The sequence below is a fragment of the Populus trichocarpa genome, chromosome 3 (genome assembly GCF_000002775.5).
Source record: "Populus trichocarpa isolate Nisqually-1 chromosome 3, P.trichocarpa_v4.1, whole genome shotgun sequence".
NCBI classification, from domain to species: domain Eukaryota; kingdom Viridiplantae; phylum Streptophyta; class Magnoliopsida; order Malpighiales; family Salicaceae; genus Populus; species Populus trichocarpa.
In genome coordinates this window covers 11,822,033-11,840,223 of record NC_037287.2, presented here as the reverse complement: position 1 = coordinate 11,840,223, position 18,191 = coordinate 11,822,033, and the positions used below count along the sequence as shown (strand labels likewise).

General features: G+C 32.1%; 2 protein-coding genes, 1 long non-coding RNA gene and 1 other non-coding gene across 5 annotated transcripts; 3 read left to right on the top strand and 1 right to left on the bottom strand.

Moving 5' to 3' along the window:
• Positions 1 to 3,310: 3,310 nt before the first annotated feature.
• Positions 3,311 to 4,795, top strand: LOC18096973 (uncharacterized). Its single transcript, XM_024597171.2, has 2 exons — positions 3,311 to 4,003; positions 4,096 to 4,795. Exon 1 carries the CDS (start codon positions 3,609 to 3,611, stop codon positions 3,942 to 3,944), a length of 336 nt encoding a protein of 111 aa, XP_024452939.1. The 5' UTR covers positions 3,311 to 3,608; the 3' UTR covers positions 3,945 to 4,003; positions 4,096 to 4,795.
• A 1,145-nt stretch (positions 4,796 to 5,940) lies between these two features.
• On the bottom strand, positions 5,941 to 8,481 carry LOC18096972 (uncharacterized). 2 transcript variants are annotated; one of them, XR_002980865.2, is made up of 3 exons: positions 8,300 to 8,481; positions 7,029 to 7,092; positions 5,941 to 6,933 (listed from the first exon to the last, which is right to left on the bottom strand). It is a non-coding gene; the product is annotated as an uncharacterized LOC18096972 (long non-coding RNA). The 2 variants fall into 2 exon arrangements; XR_002980866.2 differs by lacking the exon at positions 7,029 to 7,092.
• An 81-nt stretch (positions 8,482 to 8,562) lies between these two features.
• TRNAM-CAU (transfer RNA methionine (anticodon CAU)) lies at positions 8,563 to 8,647 on the top strand. Its single transcript is given in 2 exon segments — positions 8,563 to 8,600; positions 8,612 to 8,647. It is a non-coding gene; the product is annotated as a tRNA-Met (tRNA).
• A 7,006-nt stretch (positions 8,648 to 15,653) lies between these two features.
• Positions 15,654 to 18,005, top strand: LOC18096971 (protein HAIKU1). Its single transcript, XM_052451605.1, has one exon. It carries the CDS (start codon positions 16,562 to 16,564, stop codon positions 17,531 to 17,533), a length of 972 nt encoding a protein of 323 aa, XP_052307565.1. The 5' UTR covers positions 15,654 to 16,561; the 3' UTR covers positions 17,534 to 18,005.
• Positions 18,006 to 18,191: the final 186 nt, after the last annotated feature.

Sequence of the window (18,191 nt, the reverse complement as noted above, 5' to 3'; positions counted from 1 at the left end):
TTCACATGTATCGTGGTATTTTTCTGTCAAACTTCAACGACGGAGAAGGCGAACAGAATTCCAGTAATTTGTTCTATTAAATCGGTAGTAGATTGCCCCTTCGTCGTGGAAGTTATGTGTATCCTATAAAAACAGGCTTGAGTTCTGGATTTTGCCTTCTCCTGTCCAGTAATCCTTTTCTCTTGATGCAGAAACTCAAAGTCTGGGATTGGTAGCGCAGCTGCAGTTTCTTCATCTGTGCTCTTGTTTGTCAAGCAATAGACTGTGTCTGGGACTCTTGCCAATCCATATTTCCTAGTTTATTGTTTCAAGGTGACATCAAATCTCCTCTCCGTGCTGCGCCGAAGGGTATCTACCTTTGCTGACTTGATTTATTTGAAGGCAAATTTGTGCTGTTGTAAAATCCGGAAGCTTTATTTTATTAACGTTTTGAAGCAAATCTAATTTTGTTTTTTTTTTCTTTCTCCGACATTCCTGGTTTGGAAATGGCACCTGTTATGCTATGGGTTCTGATGACTAATACCACGTGCAGTTCTGGAGTGTGGTTGGGCAAACACAACGAAGAGGTCGGACTGATCTAATCACATGACAGCATTTCTGCTATCAAATTCCACACATGTCCCCTCAGGTCCCATAATAGCATGCTTACATGCAGCAACTGTAGCTGTTAAAACCATAACACGGTAACCATGGAAAAATGCTCGAGGGACAGATATCCCATGCTAGCTACCATCAGCCCTGGGAGTCATTACTTCAGCTTCGCTGCTTTCTACCTCATCCATCGGCCTCTCTCTTGTAGGTTAATTCTAAGGATCTCCTTGCCTTGCCTTGCAAAGAATGTACAAAGGCAATGAGGTTATTTGATTACACGTGGGGTAAGCAGACCAATGTTTAACACATGCTTAATGTCTCGTAATAATCATCATCTAATAGGGACGGCATGAGAAACGTCAACAATCAGATTATTATCGGAAACGTAACATGGGACATGGCTGACGTGGGTTCCTTGAATGTAAGATTAGAAGATGTCATGGTGGCTGCAAAATAGTCAATAATCTCCACAAGTTAAATCATCTCAAATCTCAAAGCTTTCCATGTTAAAAGACAAAAAAAAAACAGCAGTCCTTGAGAGAAGAATGCTTTGTGGATATGGATGGTTGGTGAACTCACGACATTAGGGTTCCGATTCGAGTTCCTCAACTCAGGGTGAGAGAAGAATGCTTTGTGGGCGTTATTGCTAATTTCCGACCAAAAAACACAGAATGGCATTTGACATCCATGAAGGTTGTACATGATACTTTTTTTTTTGTTTTTTTTTTTATTTAAAAACGTTTTTGAAATAATTTAAAATTTTTAAATTTTTTATTTTAAATCAATATTTTTTTATTTTCAGGTTATTTTGATGTTACGATGTTAAATATAATTTTTTAAAATAAAAAAAAATATTATTTTAATATATTTTTAAATAAAAAATAACTACAGTATACCATTCCTATATTTTCAAACATTATGGGCACTAATTATTCAAGCCACGGTACAATTTATTTTGGACACTCAACCGGGCAAGCCTGGGCCAAATGTTGCAAGGGCATGGTACTCAAGGCGGCGATCAAATTAAAGTAGAAAGCGAGGAAATAAAACGAGATTTCAGGAATCGAATGCAATATTAAAGCGAGATTAGAATCTTGTTTAACTACCTAATTAAAAAGTAAAGAGCAATGAATTTTTTCTCAAGAAACCTAATCATATATATAGTGGGTCACAATCAGCACCACCACCACCGAAATGAGTATAATTAACCGGTTAATCAAGAGCTCATGAGATGCTAATTCTGTTGGTTAATCATATAAGCCAGCCTTCTTTCAAAATCAAAAGATAATTATTACAGCAAGCGCATCATAATCTCTTTACCTTTTCTCTCATAAAGTCCATGCCATCTTTACCAGCTGAATTTGGCTTTTGTTACAAAAGCATCATACTATTGTCCGGAATCTTTGAGTTATTTGCATTTGGACACACGAGAAGTTAATTATATGGAATATTAAATAGTCTTCTCAAGCTTGCATATAGTTTTCACATGCCTTCATCTCAGCTTGATAGGCTCTCCATGTATTTATACACATGCATGCATCAAGGATTCATCAATGATTAATGAACCTCAAAGTCGTCTCGCTTGCAAGTTGCACGGAGGAGGAGCCTGGAAGTGTCGAGATTCGGTGTTCTAGTCTGAAACCTGAGGCCAGTCGCTTCAAAAGGTAAATAAGATCAGCAAAATAATTCCATGGCTCAATGATTCCATTGTTAGGTTGAGCAATGATTAATATGGTGAAAGGAATCCCGTATCAGTGGCTCCATTATTGAAATAACTTTTTTCGGGAGAGATGAACGGAGTAATTCCTTTCTACAAATGTCCAGATTAAATGCTTCTAATATACCTTGAGGGTGACATTTTAAGAAGTGGAGGCGTGTGAATTTTTTTTTACTTTTTTTTCTTTTCTTTTCTTAGGAGGAAGGGTCAAATATACAAGTGGATCACATGAGATGTCAGCGTGAACTTCGTTAAAGTCTTGGAGCGAGCGAGCTAGCTAGCTAGCTAGCCGCCTCTTTTTCTTTTTTTTTTTAATTATTATTACCGATAAACTAAAATAAAAATACTGTAATATTTTCTCTGCAGCCGTGTTGTTCACAGTCACACACATCTACACCCACATTTTATTATTTATAGTAATTTTTTTAATCTATTTTAGCCTTGATTATCTTTTTTTACACTTACTGAAAATTAGTTCTTTGTAAATTCATCATAGATGGTGAATTTTTATATTGATACTTGTTTTGCTTTAATTTCATACTTTATTTCTTTATAATTTCATCATTAAAACTTAGCTTGATTTTATGTGTTGAGATTTTTTTTATTTTGCATAATCATGTGTACATGAAGTGTTAGGAAATAGAACAATATTAAATTAAAGATTAATTTTATAAAATAAAATTTGAGGTTGAAAAAAATTAAAAGAACAAAAACCGAAATTAACTCAAACAAAAATAAATAAAGTATTTTTGAACTATTTAGAAGTCACTGAAATATTTGTTCCTTGAAGTTTTAGTTTATATTTTATTTTATTTTTATTATTTTAATATTTAATATTTTCATCTTTAATTTTATTTTTATATTTTAATTTTTAAATGTTAAGAGAGATAAAACCATCCCAAAAAAAAATTATTCTATCCACGTCGTAGCATAGCGTGTATTAGCATCTATTGTATTTCATGCAAATATCGTCAAGTCAGAGGCGGATCAATAGTCATCAACATTCAAAGTCGTTACGGCTCAAATCTCTGGCTTACCTGTCTTTCCGGGCATCGTGAATGACCATGGCTGTTAAATCTCTAATTAAAAAAAAAAAGAAAAAAAAGAAGAAGGTTTCAGGAAGTAACCATTTTAAACTTTTCCCTTCCTATCCATCACCTTCCCTACATCCCATCGATCCCCACCTTCCCATTTCAATATCTCAAACCAGCTTCTTGATTCATCTCTCTGCAGCCACCGAATAAACTAAACCTAAAAAGGTTCAACTTCCTTGTAAAGGGGTATATATAAGCATCTAACCATGAGCCTCAATTGTCTTACCTGCCAAGACCTGCAAAGGAGTGATTCTGAGAGAGAGAATTTGCAAGGTAAAAGACATAAAAATAATAAACTATGTTGCATTAAGGTGGAAAGAAGCTGGTCAGGAAAATTGAGCCCGCCATCTTATGGGCAAGTGGGGAGAAATTCTAATCTGTTTTCTGCAAGAAGGGTGATCAAGAAAGAGCCTCGCCGCTTAAACATCACAGGAGGTGTTACATTCAAGGGATGTGACGAGCCAAAGTTGGTGAGGAGCTCTGGAATGAGAAGGGATTGGAGCTTTGAGGATTTAAGAAAAGCATGCAACGGAAATTATTAACATATATGCGTTCTAATTATATATCAACCCCAGCCACATACATTTTTTTCAATTTTTTTGTGAGTTTTGTTTCCCTATTTCCTTCTTCTTAATTAATACTTGTTGTATTGATTTTCTTTTTGCTTGAAATCGTTGTATCTAATGAATGTAGTAGGTACCTGCCATGTTCACATCTTCATGCTCATAACTATTTGATTTGCATTGCATTGCGCGGCATCGTGATTTATGGGGCTTTTATATGAGGATTTTCCCAGCAAGGATTTCTCCATGTGCGAATATTTGTAAGAGTTAATTCAGATTTTGCATCAAGAGGGTGGGAGCTTGAAGGATTGTTATTTGCAGACGAAGTGCTGATGGAATAAGGTGATGGCAATCCTTTTAATATTTGCTTACCAGCTATCATCTCATGTGATGTGCTGCCTTAAGATCATGTAAGCATTAGTACTATTTTTGCTGAAAAAACAAAAAGAAGTTGCTATCAGAACCTTTTGTAAAGAGGTAAGGGATGAAGGTTGCGTGGTGGATACAAGATGAACCCAGCTTTCCCCTGGTGGAATATTAGGACAATGATATGCTGCTCTATTATCAGTCTTCAACTAGGTTTTCTGTCGAAATTGTGCATACATTGGTTCAAATCACCGTTTGTCTGTACTGATCCAGAATCCCAGACAATAAATTTATAGCTTGGATCGTGGAGATCAAAACGTCCGTCTACTGATCTGCCATGTGATCTGGATATGCGGGGATATTATTTTAAAACTCATATTTTTTGTTTCATAGTAAGCATTTGATTGGATATTGGGCTTGTAATTTATTTATTTATTTTACCTTATATATAAGATTTTTTAAAATATCTTAATATTTTTTTTAAAAATATATTGTCTAGTACATCATCACCGCCAATATTTAAAAAAAAATTTCATCCATTATACATCAAATTCTTAACATTCTAATATCTTTATGGTTTTTTTTAAGTTATGAAAAAATAATCTGGCCACAGCATAGCACAAGTAAAAAAGGCTAGTCTTTTATAAAACTATACATGTAAAATCTCTTGAATTAATTTGAGTCCAATCCTCAAACTCGTTTTTATGCGCACCCAAGCGCTTATTTTAATTTTTTTTCCCATTACAATGCTATATGATTCATAATAACTTCTGCAAAATGGTCCACGTCAAAGTGCACTCCCAGCTCATTTCTGCATTCCTTATGATGGCCTTGGCCTGCGCAAAAATTGAATGTCTATATCATGCCCATTTCAAATATGCCCTTTTCAGGAACAATAGTTGCTGAATCTTTACAAGCCATCTGCATACTATTTTCAAAAGTTTCATGTCGCTGCTTTACAGCTGCTTGCGGTGAGCATGGCATAAGCTTCCAGTTCTGGTTGAAACAATTGGCAGTCTAAACTTATGATTAATCCTGGAAAGCACTGATTTCAGGCATTGCAAAGGCATGAGCCCTCATCAAAGTTCTGGTACGGAGGATTGACTACTGCAGCTACCACTTGCAATATAACCAACATGATCATTAAAAAAAAAAGTTGAAATAAATGGAGTTTAAAGGCAGCATTTGAGTTTCAAATTTGCATGCACGGACAGAGCTAGATGATAAAAGCATCACAAAGGATAAAACTATGAAAAATTTGTTCGTCTATATGGATACTATCACCTTAGGCCCATCTAGAAACAGGCTGCACAGATCACAATTGCATAAGCAATTCTCTGTAGGATAATGTGCCATGAAATAAAAAAGGGAGGGGGTTGTCTGGAGAAGAGGAACATCAGCCCCGCATTTCGTATAAAAATCATATTAATGGAATGAGAGGTTGATGACCATGAACTCTTTTACGAGCAACAAAACACTGAAGTTTCTTGAATCATAAGCGAAAACAATTTTCAAGAGTCTTAACACTATTATTACTCAAGAAAACAATGATTTTGGACAAGAATCATCTTCCTATTCCCATATATAAAGGCATGAAGACGCAGAAGTATTGCCTTGACATGAGTAAAGTTTCATATTTCATGTTCCATTGTGGTGCGTATACAACAATACTCTGTCTTGTATGCACAATGATATTACACTTCACAGTAGAGTCACCATTTATTATAATCATTCCTGAACACTGACCTAACCTTAAAATAAAGGCAAAATTCACGGCTAAGCTTCTGCTATTTGATATTCTTCCTGCACAAAATTGATGGTAAGCAATTGTTAACTTGCTGGCTATATTTTTTGACGCTCTCCCATCCTATCTGTAATCGCAGAAGCTGCAAAAGTAACAAAAACAGAAAAAGACAATAAAATTTCCTAATCCATGTCTAGACAATCTGCACTTCAACACATGGTATAGATTAGTGGGGCCATCAGAACTCACTATTCTCCACAATCATTACCTGCTGATCAAAATGTCTCTGCAAATTCATTAAGCCCAACAAACACATTTATTTATTTATTTTACTTGCCTCGCCTTCCAATCTCTTCGACCCGGCTTGGTATTATATGTTTCACCACTCCACAAGCTAACAGAATTCTCCGAATGATTTTTCCTCTCTTGTGGTGCCCCTGTCATTCTTGCATTGGCCAAGCATACTGTCTGACTTTCAATATTTAAGGGCAATGCAGAAATAGCAGAAGCATTACGTGTTTCTTCCATATGCCTATATGCATGAGCTCTTCTTGCATCTTTTTTCCAGTTCTTTTACAAGGAATAGGGCTTATGCAACTATTATGATGCCCATTCAGTTCCACTTCTACTTGTGATGGTGATAGCTGGTTTGTCACAGAGCCCTACTTCATATCTGCTTCAAGGAGTTTTCAGGCCCTGTATCTATGTTGCCATTCACGGTTCTTTCAATGATTAGTAATAATGTCATTATGGATTTTGGAGGGCTCTTCTTCATCATGAGTTTTCATCATAAAACCATCTTGTATTACAGCAGAGTTCATAATTCGCCCATTATCCATTTTGTGTAACAATTATCAACTGCATAAAAAATTCATAAAATAAATAAATTAGAAGGAAATATATCAAGCTATGGCTTTGTTCATAATTTTTTATAAGCAATTCATGTTTCTGACCTGCAATTTAGCTTATTGTTCCATTATCTATTTGATCATACAAATGGACAAAGGATTGCAATATCTGTACATGCAACACCACACTATTCAATTGGAGGAATACACGTAAACTTATTAAAACCTACTAACATTCAAACATTTGAGCAAAGAGAACTCATTTTCAGTGACTTCATTTGCGTGATACTTGGAGAGAAACTTGCCTTTTCCTCGGCATCTATCCAAACTGACGAAGCATTGCATCCAAGATATTTTTCCCAAAAATGACATGCCCTTGGAGATCTTAGACACAAGATACAAAGTCAATCTCAAGACCAAATGCACACGATGGATGCCCATCACACAGCGACTTTTCAATTGTGAAAACATGAAGATGTACGTCATAAACAAAAGCATTCAAACAAAGTTATTAGCAGTTTACTTTACAGCATGACATTAGATGCCTCAGAGACATAAGATGATCATCACGCTAAAACCACACATAATAGACATTAATCGCATTAAAAATTTTGGATTACAAAAGCACAAGGATATATACATTACAGATAAGCAGTCAAACATAGAAGCGAATGATTCAGCTTTACAACTGAGACTCATCAGTTGCTTCTTATAAGCTGATGTACTAAATGTCATGTATACTCAATGGTAGCGCATCAAGTAACATTATAGAAACATCATTGGTAGAGACAATTTATTCATTTACCTTATATATATATATCTAATTGAAAGCGTGTTATGGACCATGTGGAAGAGCAACAGATGGATTCCAGCAACAATTCATCTCAAGTTTTCCCCCATTTTCATTGAATCATAAGAGATCCCTCCCATCCAAGCACGTTGCATAATTTTAGACATCCAACCTCATTTACACATGCAGTATCTCAATTTCGGATCAGTCACTTATACGGTAAGTCAGCGACTAAAACACTAATCAAACACACTCACATAAAGAACTTCCTCAACAAAACTTGAAAAGCTATAATGGGTTTCATTTAATCCGCACAAAAATGACTTATGTCTTACAAACAAAAGCAGGCAAACCCTGGAGAAACATTTATATATAAGCAGTAAACCAGCTGTGGCAAGTTTGAGACCAAAAAATAAAACCAAAAGAAGCCGAAGCAAACATTTTTTCATTCAAGGACAAGAAAAGAAGGGTTTTTTTACAACAAAATAGAAAAAAAAATAAATGATGCTTTGATTAATAGCAAGGGGTCGCTGTTCAGAGCTCAAGAAATGAATAAATTGGGTGAAAGAGAGAAATTAAAAAGTACCTCTTCAAAATGCAGCGGTTGGCTAAGATAGAGTTTGTGGAAATTCTGTCTTTGTGAATTGTGATTTGATAGAGACATGCGCGGAGTTTATTTTTACGTGCTGTGTGTTAGCGGGAACTGAGAAAACGGTGACGGACTGTCCGATTTCGGAAGGAAACAAGGTCAGGGGCTTGTGTTTAAGGTGTTTTAGGACTCAGTTGTTCGATGCTATGAAATTAACTTTTATAGTACTTATATTATATATTTAATTGGCATTATCAAAAGGGGTGGTGGCGCAGTTGGCTAGCGCGTAGGTCTCATAGCTTCTGAGTTATCCTGAGGTCGAGAGTTCGAGCCTCTCTCACCCCATTCTTTTTAGTAACGTTCCCGAGAAAGAGTGAGGCTATCATAGTCTGCAAATTTTTTTAAATTTTATTTTATGTTTTTTTGATCATTTTAATGTATTGATATCAAAAAAATATTTTTTAAAAATAAAAAAATATTATTTTGATGCATTTCTAAGTAAAAAATACTTTGAACCGCGACCGCTTTCACAATCCCAAACAAGCCTTTAGTAAGAAACAACGTATTAATTTCATCATCTACACTTTTCTTCTCTTTCTTTCATATAATAGGAATCAACATATTAATTTCATCGTCTACGTTCTTTTTGTGATTTATGCAATATAAATGTAAATTTTAGTGAAATTTTATTAGTTATTTTTTATATTTATTTGGAAGAAAGAAATAAATATAAGTACGAGAGATAAATCATAAGTGAAGATATTCTCATCATTTTTTGTTGGTCATGAAATTTATTATTTCTTCTCCTTGTGCTTGTTTTTTTTTTAAGGAGTTTTAGAGAGTAACTATTAGGATGTCACTAGTTACTTCCTATTAAGTTAATAAGTATATAACAATCATGTTTTGAGACGTGAAGATTACTATTTTTAAGATATTAATTGCCTCTACCATATTTGTGACAAAGTTAAAGCAATATATATAAATAACAAGTTCTATAGGTTTTTTAAAAATATATGTTTTGGTTTTTTTATAAATGTAAGTAGGGAGTTCATTGAGAGAAAAATAGGACGAGAAAAAAAATTATTTTCTAATTGATTTCTACCGGTATCAAACTAATATTTAGAAGGAAAATAACACCATTTGAAATTGATATTTACAAGGGAAATAATATCATTTCAAACCAATGTATTTATAGAATTTAAAGGTATATCTCTTCAAACTAATATGTTTGTTGAATTTAAAAGGTAACCCATCAAATAAATTAACTGAATAACTTAGTAAGAGATGTCATGCGTAATTAATTAATTTCAAAAATTAATTAATTTTGAAAATAAAAAAATATTTTATATAATGCTAAGTGTCCAAGTGCCAGGTGCTATATATATAAATTTTGCTTTTCCCTCTAAATCTTTCCTCTAACATCCAAATTAATTGATTTGGTATCCCTCATATTATAAGGTATAAGAAAACCTCTTACCTTTCTAATATGAGATGAAGTTCTCTTTATTTATTTATCTAATAAGCAAGTTATTATAACAATCTCCGTCTTAGCTTATAAAGTTAGGTTGTACCATGTTTTATTTATAAAAAGAAGGTATCTTTCAATTTAAACCTCTTCTTAGTGTAAACATTTCAAAACTATAAAGAAATCATAATGGCAGAAAAACATAAATCAGAATTTTATTCAATATAATTGGAAATCCTACAAACATAATCCAATTAACCCAAAACAGAAGTTCACCATTTTTTAGCACTAATATGGCCTTGTGCTACTTTCTAAGTTCATGAATATTTATAGAGTTCTCCAAACTTTTGTTGAAGCGACACCACTTTTTATGTTCATATAGGTGAAATTTCCTTTTCACATTGAGGTTTTATTAAGAATGTTAATTACTCGTTATCCCTTTTAATTTGGATACTAATTTTGTAAATCTTGATTTTAGACACAAATTAATATACATCACTCTTACTGATAATTTGTTATTACCGGTGAAATTCCTAATTAGCAAATGTACTAGTAAGAGTTAGGTTCATATTATTATTAAGCTTAACTAAATGGTCTCAAGTCAATACTAGCATAATTACTTCTAACTAAATCTCTTTAGAGACTTTTAGTGAAATGATATACTAGATTATTACAAAATCTGACATACACAATAATAATTATCTTGTTAGAAATTAATTTCCTTATATATTCATGTGTCAAGCTGATATGTCTAGATTTTCCATTGTAATTTTTTTCTAAATGCCTTAAACATAATTGTTTGATCATCACAGTGTAAGGGGATAAAAAGCATTGGTTATGGCCACAATTTAATGTCCAATAACATATTTCTCAATCATTTTATCTATTTACCTGCGGTTGCTAGAGCTATGAACTCGGATTCCATTGTATAATAAGTTATACATGTTTGTTTCTTTAAAGCCAAAAAAACAGATCCACTTCTTAAAATAAATACTCATCTAAAGGTTACTTATTATAACTTGCATTAGTTATCCAACTAACATTAATATAACCTTCAAGTACAATTAGAAAATTATTATAAAATAATCCAAAAATCATAATACTTTTCAAGTAACCAAGTACTCTTGTAATTGTTATTCAATGATCCATACTATGATTATTTGTGTATCTAGATAATTTGTACGCTATGAAAGCAATATATAATCTTGTACAATGCATAACATACATTAAGCTACCAATTGCATTAGCATATTCAATTTGAGCAATTGATCTACTAGTATTTTCTGTTAACTTAAAATAAACATCATACGAAGTATTTGCTCAAATACAATAGAGCAAAACACAATGCGCGCGCACACACACATGAATCTTGTACTAATTTATAAAAAGTGTTGCATAACATTGTTGCATAGAAGATGACTACTGATGTGCAAGATGTATAGGTAGAGGTGAGATAAAAATTATAACAAACTAATGTTTAAGTACAAGGAGACTGTTGATAAACACTATCATGTCAAAGTGTTCAAGGAAGGATATATGGTGATGGTGTTATATTCAAGCAGAGATGTTTAGTATGAACATATAACAAGCTATAAAAGAAGAAGTATTGATGGACATTACAACGTACTAAGAAAAATCAATGATAATACTTATATTGTCAATCTATAAAATAATATGGGTATTTTCAACGCCTTAAATATTTTATATTTTTATCTTTAGTATAACGATAAGACACTATATCTACATTCGAGTGTTGACTCGAGATCAAGTCTTTCACGAATGTGGAGCATCTAATGGGTACATTAAAAAATAAGAATGATAAGTCCAAATCTAAAAAAAAAGCTCGAATGAGAATAGGGTGTTGAGTTAAGATCAAGTCTTTCACAAGTAAAGGGGATTAAAATGGAACATCTAGTACATAAGTCATAGATAAGAATGATAGGTTCAAATCAAAGAAGAAACCTATATTAGTCAAATGAATTTACTAACAAAAACAAACATAACTTTTAATTCAATTGTTGAATCGAGTTGAAATTTTATAAGTGCATTATACAAACTCAGTTTTATAAGGTTCTAGGTTTTCATACATTATACAAGCTCAGTTTTATAAAGTTCTAGGTTTTCATGCTCAAATTACGTTTAGATATTGTTGTTTCAAAATTTTCTTTACTTGTCACTGTTATTTTCATATTCATTTTCTAATTAAATTTAAGATATTTATTTAAAAAGTTTTGTGTGTTATTAGAATTTAGTTATTGATATTTAGAGTTCATTAAATCATAGTTTTCTCTATAGTTTAGTTGTAATTTTAGAATTTGTAAAATCATTGTTTTTTTTTACTGTATAGTGTATCATTTCTAAATTTAAATATAAAGTTTTACTTATATCAAGAAAGAATTTGATTCAAATGCATGTTAAAAATGTCTCATACAATATAATTAGTGGTTAAACCAACAATACAAATGAAGGCTTATTTGGTTAAGGTGAAGAGGGTCTAAGACAAAACAATCTATCCTTTTTAAACTAGATATCAAAAGCTGGATTTGGTTTCATGACACTTGGCTTAGCATTAAACAAATCTATAGAAAGATCATTATTTTTGCAATTAATAGGATATGATAGTTAATAACTGTTAATAAGAGGATTGCATTTAAGTTTTTCAAGAAATAAAGTTGATGTAGTTAAACTTAATGACAGAGACATGATAAATTGAATTTAAAGAAACATTTGTGCTCTGATATCAATTTGAAAATAGTACTAGTTTAAGGAGAGAAAGATAATTTCTAATATGAATGAAGTGGCCGCTAAATGTGATAATGGTAACATGTAAAACTCTATTTTGAAGATAGTTTTTCTTCTATTTTATTAACATATTCTTTTTTTGATAAATATAAAAACATATTAAAACCTAACTTAAACAATTAAATATCTAATAAAATAAATAAATAAATGGAAAACTCATGCAAAAACTCTTAGAAATAATTTGTTTTTACTTTTATTTTCATAAGAATCACAAAATAAATAAATTGCCATCAAACTAAACCAATTAATTTGAGTGAGTGTTGACCATCGAAGAAAAGTGAGGAAAAAAAAGAATAAGAAATAAAGCAAAAAATTGGCATTATCTATATGAGTTTCATTGACTTATTGTGTATTTGAGATTGTGTTGTAACGTTCTTTTTAAAATAACTTTTTATTTAAAAATATATTATTTTTTTAGATTTCTTTTTATTTTTAACATCACACATCAAAATCATCATAAAATAGTAAAAAAAACATCGTTTTGATGCTTTTTTAAACCAAATATATTTTTAAAAAGCACTTAAAATAGAAGAATAAGCACTTCTAAATACACCCCTAAATAAAACAGCGTTGCATTAATTATTATTTGTTTATGTACCAATATGTTTATTAATTATATATTAAAAAAAGAAAGGGAAAATCTTGTTCTGACACACTAGGCACATTGTGTATGTGCCTGCTTCATTCTTTTTTTTTCTTTGTTAATTATTTGTTTTGGATCTCGTTTTTTATATATATAATTCCATCATTTACATTACATTATGATTAGCTTTTTTATTTCTGGTTCTTGTGTTTTGAGGATTTTACTTTTCAAGCTTATACCCTGTTTGTTTTATGTTTTAGTCCATAAAATTTAAGAGGAAAGAGAAAGTGGTTGGTAGGCCATATTCTAGCAATAAAAAGCTGATTTTAGTGTTGTTGGGCTTCTCTTAACGAGAGGAGTGCCATTAAAGTCCTTTTGAACTTCCATCTTGTCCGAAAAATGTAGATTGAGGTTAAGAAAATCATTTTTATTTAGTTTAATTTTATATTTTCAATCTAATTTAGAGGTATTTTGAGGTTAACAATTAGTTTATTAAAACTCTTATTGTATTTATTAGGTATGTTTAGATGAAAATGTGCTTTTGGGTAAAGAAAAAACCTTAATCCAACTTTTTAGCAATCGTTGGTTGCCAAAATCTGGATCAGTAAATGACACGTCATTTACTTTAATTTTTTAAAATAAAAAGATGGACAACATGTCATCCACGCTTAAACATAAAAAAATGATCAAGAAGACAGATAAGCTCGCAAGTGCCAGTTCTTCTTTATGTTGGACCAATCGCGCAGGCCTAATCTCTTCGGCTTAGGCACCTAGCCTATTTTCTATGAGTTTTTCTCAATTTTTTTATTTTGATTGAAATGCATTATAAATAAAATTTTTAACTTGATATTTAAATTATTATTCAATTTTGGCATAGTTCTTGAATAATTTAATATGTTTTTATGAGATGTTAATAATTTATTTTTCAATTATCATATACCTAATACGGAAAAAAAAATTGTTCATGAATATTTAATAAAAATAAATTTTAATAGATTTATAATATGATTTTATCATATTAATTATTTTTTTCCTTTGATCACACATAAAATATTGAGAAATTTTCAATTTTTTTTTTTATTAAAACTTGCTTTTAAGATCATGATAATTTTTTATTTAAAAAACAATACTTCTTATTAAAAAAATAATTTCATTAGAACAATAAAGAGATGAATTAATAAGGTAATGAATTTTAGATTGATGAGATATATTTTTCCTACTTATTTCAAGTTATTAAAGTTTTTAACATGCCTTTATTTTAATGTTTTCTGCCTTTTATTCAAAAAAAGTGTTACTTGTACAAAAATATTAGGGCTTCTTATATTTAAAAGTGTTTTTTAAAATATTAGGGCTTTCTCGTGATTACATTATCGATTTCTTTATGAATAATTATGTTTTATTTTTATATGTATATTTTTTTAAATAAATTTCTCATTAATATTAAAAAGAATACAATATTTTTTTAATATTTCTATTGCTAACTTCTTATATTTGTTTTTAAATTTATTGTTCTCATATATTGTTTTTCATATAAGTTTGCAAGATTTCTAATTGAAACTTACTTTCATACTAAGTTTTTGCTTAAAAAATAATATATATTTTTAAAAAATATATTTTTTTCAAAATAAAAAAGAAATGTGCGAATAAGATTTTTGATTAAAAATATATGTTTTCTTTTTTAGTTCAAATTGTTATAGTTTTTCTGAATATTTTTTTGATTGTTATTGCTTTTTATTAAATGAACTATGCTACTAGTTAAAAAAAAATATTTTGTTGTCAAAACAAATAGAAATTAAATAAATTTGAAACTACAATTTTGACATAAAAATACATTTATCCTCTATAACTTTATTTGTTTTCTTTTCCGCAAATATCTATTTTTATTATCATATGATTAAATAAAAATAAATTTTGAAAAATAAAGTTACTAACACTGATTGGACCCATGATTTGAGTCATGATATGGGCTCAACCTTGGTTGACCCGAGTCAATCCAAAACATTATCTTTTTATTATTTTTTAAATAAAAATAATTTTATATCAATATTATATTGAATTTTTTAAGTCAAACTAAATTTTAATGAGGTAATAAATACACCTATAAAGTCAACTTACATTCGATTTAATTTGAAAGTAATGTCAGATCAAATATTATAAATTTAATAATATTTTTAAAAAATTATTCGCAACATTGCATTGGATAACTAACTAGTGTTTGATATTACAATATAAGACGATTTTTAAAAATATATTAAAGAAATATTATTTTTATTTTTAAAATTAGCACATAAAAATAATAAAAAATATAAAATTATCAATTTGATATTTTTTAAATAAAAAAATAATTTTAAAAACACTTTAAAATCCAAATTAAACCAAAAAAACAAACCCTCCTTTCCCACCTAACCCACAACGAGGTTTCACACCAAAGCCGGTGTATGCATAGCAGACCATCCCAGAAAAGCCCATAAAAGAAAGAAGAAAAAGTCACAGCAGCAAAGTCCAATTGTAATGGACTGTAATAACGTGTTAGCTGTTATGTCTAAAAGGGCCCCACACCCACCCCTCTCTCTTGCTTCTATTTCTCTCTCCATCCCATTCCCAAGTCCCAACTACAGCATTCAATTCCTTTGTTTTCAATTATACGCACCATTGAATTTGACTGGCTGGTCTCTGTGATTGTTAGGGTTTCTTTCTTACGCTCCTCTCTTTGCTTGCTTTCTTTCTGGAAATATTTCCGGGTTCTTCTCTGCAGTTTTCAAGCCAAGCCTGCCGTCTCGTCCCTCGTAATTTTTCTTCTCTTGCGTTAACCTTTTTTTACTTCTCCTCCTTTCTTCCTTGTAGAAAAACAAGGTGGGGTTTACTTTGAATTTTTGGGTTTAGAGTTGCTACTTCTTTCATTTTTGGACTTCATATATATTTGGCTTTTGATCTCTTCTGTTGGGCTTTGCTCTATTGGGTTAAGTTTTTCTTTTCTTTGTTTGGAGAGATTTGGATTCTGTAGCTTGGGTTTCTTATGCAAGGAATTGGATTTTGAGGTGACTAGCTTTCCAGTTGATTCTATCCAATTTGGGATTTTAGTTTTGGAGAGACGAGACTAAAAGGGTATGCTCTCTTTGCCTCTTGAATATCAGCTTTATATCTTCCATTTTTTTTTTTTGCTCTTTTGGCATTGAGCTATTAGGGTTTTGATGAGCTTCATTTTGGAGTTATGGGTGTTGCCCTTGAAGCTTTTCTAATGTTTTGACTTTGTGGATAAATTCAGAATAATAGAATCTAGCATATTCAAGCTTAAAGTGTGGAGTTCTGGGTATTGTTTTGAAGCCTTTAATTGTTTGACTTTCTGGTTAAATCATAATATTGGTATTGAGTTGCTAGGAACAAGGTTTTTTTTTTTAAAAAAAAAACAATGGATAACTCGAAAAACAGGCAGAGTGATCACTTGGGTGTGAACAAGATAGGCAAGAATATAAAGAAGAGTCCTTTGCACCAACCCAATTTTGCAAACAATCCCAATAGGCAGCAGCCTCAACCTCAGGTCTACAACATAAGCAAGAATGACTTTAGAAACATTGTTCAGCAACTAACTGGCTCCCCTTCACAAGAACCTTTGCCTAGACCTCCCCAGAATCCTCCTAAGCCTCAAAGTATGCGGCTACAGAAGATTAGACCGCCTCCTTTAACGCCTATCAATCGACCTCATATCCCCCCACCAGTCCCAGCTCCAGCAGTGGCACCTCCAGTTCCTTACCATAATGCATTCGTTAGGCCAGGGATGCCACACCCACCTGGCCAATTTGGGCTACCATCTCCAACAATGACGCCGCCTTTTATACCTGGGGACTCGGGTTGGGCAAGTACAGCAGAGTCTCCTATTTCGGCGTATATGCGCTACCTTCAGAATACAATGATAGACCCTGGTCCCAGGGGAAACCAAGCTCAATCTCCGCTACAACCCCATCCACCACTACCACAAGGTCGAGGGCAAATTCAGCCTCAACACCAACCGCCTTCTGGTGGTTTGCTTTTGAATCCACCTCTGGCTCCAGTACCCACGCCCGGAGTGAATGGTCCTGCCCCACCTATGCCCAACCTCCCTTCCCCATGGATGAATGGTCCTCCTTGTTTACCCTCACCAACATCTCAATTCCTTTTGCCCTCTCCTACTGGCTACATGAATCTGTTGTCTCCGAGGTCACCTTACCCACTGCTTTCTCCTGGGGTTCAGTTTCCTCCACTGACACCAAATTTTGCATTTTCACCAATGGCTCAGTCAGGGATTTTGGGTCCAGGGCCTCAACCTCCACCTTCTCCGGGCTTTTTTCCATTATCACCTTCAGGTTTTTTCCCTGTCTCAAGTCCAAGATGGAGGGATCAATAGTCCATGAGATAACATTGTTGTTTGCGGAGTTCTGTGTTTAATGAGAAGCTGGTGCATTCTTTGAGGAGGCTTATCTGTGATTCACAGGAACTTCAGTTGTGAAAATGATCAAGTACACTGCTTGTGCAAGAGGTCTAAAAAGTTGTAGTCTTCTTGTTTATTCAACTTTCTTTGTTTTTGTTATCATTTTGTTTTGTTGATAGTCATTACTAGTTGTGCAGCTTGTACTGAGATTAGAATCTTTAACAACTGCAATTATTTTAATTTCTTGGATAAATGTTACTTGGGTGATGTAGTGAAGTTCAGACCCAAGTTGACTGGACACCTGAACAAAAGCTGTAACATGTAAGACTGCTGTATCATGAAAGGAGGTAGGTTTACAGACACCAAAATTAGCATGTAGGTTGTTTAGGAGAGAATTCTTATGTACTTGTACTGTTGTGGATTAAATCTCAGTTGCTTTGAAGTTCAATTCTTCTCGGGAAGGAATTCTAATGCATTTCTTTTATTGTTTCATGTGTTATACAATGAAAGAAAGATTCATGGTGTTTAACTGTTTCAATTTTAGATCATGATGTTTGGTTATTACCAACTGCTGGTTGTATTATGTTATCAGCTATCCTGTTGTTGTAATCAATCGTGAATGTTCTGTTTGTGC